This window comes from Vipera berus (assembly GCF_964194415.1).
Source record: "Vipera berus genome assembly, chromosome: 4".
Lineage (NCBI taxonomy): Eukaryota > Metazoa > Chordata > Lepidosauria > Squamata > Viperidae > Vipera > Vipera berus.
The window spans coordinates 7,589,471-7,591,815 of NC_138206.1; the positions used below are offsets into that span (position 1 = coordinate 7,589,471).

At 62.4% G+C, this 2,345-nt stretch overlaps 1 protein-coding gene across 1 annotated transcript; it reads right to left on the reverse strand.

Annotated features, from left to right (window-relative positions):
• Positions 1–934: 934 nt before the first annotated feature.
• FAM181B (family with sequence similarity 181 member B) lies at positions 935–2,134 on the reverse strand (the record flags this gene model as incomplete). Its single annotated transcript, XM_081327660.1, has 1 exon — positions 935–2,134. One exon carries the CDS (start codon positions 2,132–2,134, stop codon positions 935–937), a length of 1,200 nt encoding a protein of 399 aa, XP_081183786.1.
• Positions 2,135–2,345: the final 211 nt, after the last annotated feature.

Here is a 2,345-nt window from a genome sequence, read left to right on the forward strand (position 1 = left end):
AACTTCAGATTCAGATGTGCAAACAGAGAAGACGGATCAAGAAACAATATATACTGCTCAAAAAAATAAAGGGAACACTTAAACAACACAATGTACTGTATTTAATAGTAGGATGTCTTATTTTCTGTTCCCTTTATTTTTTTGAGCAGTATACTTATATACCACTTCCTTGTGCTTTACAGCCCTCTCTAAGCAGTTTAGGGAGTCAGCATGCTTGCCCCCCCCCACCCACAACAATCCGGGTCCCCATTTTTACCGACTTCGGAAGGATGGAAGGCTGAGTCCACCTTTAGCCCCATCATGATTGAACTCCTGGCAGTGGGCAGAGTTAGCTTGCAATATACTGTCTTCTAATCGTTATGATTTCCTTCTGGAACCTAACCCAAATCCCAAGTCCCCTGTCCAATATGAATTCTTGCCCCCCAAATCACAAGAACTTAATTCAGCTTGGACAGAATTGGCCCATAAAGAGTATGAAAAAGTTACAATTATAGAGGGATCTCGGTTTAAGACTTTACATAGGCTAACTGTCCTGGGGGCTCCCCCAAATTCCTGGAAAGGAGGGGTCTCTTCTGGTTCTCTTGAGAGTCAGTTCTTCAACCGTCCCCATCCAACTTTCCTTTGATGTCAAAGCCTTTCAGGACCACCGCTCTGAAGTTCAACCCAAGCCTGCATAATTGGAGGTGAGGCTTGGAGGAGGAGGAGGAGGAGGATGGGAGATGTAGTCCAGCACACCCAGAGGACATGAGGCAGGGCAAGAGTGCCCAGGTCTTTCCGAAGTAGTCCTACAATGAGTCGGTGGCCACTTCCAAGGGTCCCTTGCCACACCTCACCCGCTTGGCCCCCTGATCCCGGGGGTCCCGCCATTTGCCCTACCCCACCCCACCCCCACCCACCCCCACCCCGCTTCCTCGTCCCTTCCGTCCACGAAGGGCTAAAGGCTGGGGTAAGGCACCCCCCGATTGTAGCCGTAATCGTAGGGCACGGCCGGGGGTGGCGGCAGCGGGCAATCCGCAAAGAAAGGCGCCGCGGGATCCGAAGCGGCGGCGGCGACGGCGGCGTAGAGGGTGGGCAGGGGGCGCAAGGGGGGCTCGGCGTAGAGCAGGGGCGCCAGCGACGGCAGCGGCTCGTACAACGGCGGCTCCAGAGGCAGCTCGGCCACTTGCAAAGCGGGGCCCGGAAAGACGGCCGTCGGCTCCGCAGACTCCTGCAGCAAGGCGCGGTAATCGGGAGCGGCGGCCAGCAGATCGAAGAGCTCCTCGGTTACCGACGGGACGGGTTCTTCCAAAGCAGCCGGATTGAGCGGCCGGCTTGGAGGGGCCGGCTCGGTGAAGAAGGAGACGGGCAGGTTGCGCTTCCGCAGAGGCACCTTCTTGCAAGCGCCCGCCGTCGGATTGGACCCGCTCTCCTTGCCGCCCACGTCGCTCCCCAGCCCGGCGACGGGAGAAGAAGAAGCCGCAGCCGCCGCAGCCGTCGTCGCAGCCGCTGCCGCAGCAGCAGCAGCCGCCGCGCTTGCCGCGGCCGTCGAGGATCCCTTTCGCTCCAAACCCGGCGAGCGCAAGGCGTCGAAAAGCGCCGCCAAACTTTTGCTCTGCAGCGCCTGGCTCTCGCGTTTGGCCGGAGGCCTGCAGGACGCCGCGCCGCCGCTGGATGGCGCCATCACCGTCGAAGCTGGCTTGCTGGCCGGACCGGGAGCCGCCGCCGCCGCCGCCGCCGCGGCGAGAGAAACGGCGGCGTCGGCGGCGGCCTCCGGGTTAGCGGCCGCCCCGCCGATGAGGCCGGTGCAGCGCTTGATCTGCTTCTGCAGGTACTTGCGATGGTTGACTTTCCGTTTGGACTTGCCCGGCTTGTCCAGGGCCAGCTTGATGTTGCTGGAGGCCGAGTCGATGAAGCTGAGCAGGTCGCGGGTCGCCTCGCGGAAGTCGCCCGGCTCGGTGCACGAAGCGAGGCCGCCGTCGGCCCCGCCGACGCCTTCCAGCAGCAGCAGCGCTCCGCCGCCGACGCCGCCTCCTCCTCCTCCTCCTGCCTGGCCGGCGTAGCTCTTCTCCAGCGCGCCGAAATCGGCCGTCGGGAAGCCGAAGGGGACGAAGGGCTGGTGGTGCGGAGGCGGGAGCGGAGCCGCTTGCACGGCCATCGCGGCGGCGGGGGGGGGGCGGCTCTATTGCGGGGCTCCGGGAGGAAAAAAGATGCGGGGGGGACGAAGCATCTTTCTCTCCCTCCGAGGCTTCCTCCGGTTCAGGAGCCAGCCGGGACCCGGGCCGGCTTGCCCGTTGCCGGGGCCACCGCTGCAAACTCGGCAAGCTGCGAGCGATGGCGCGGCTGCCCGTCGGCTTGCTGTCCCCACC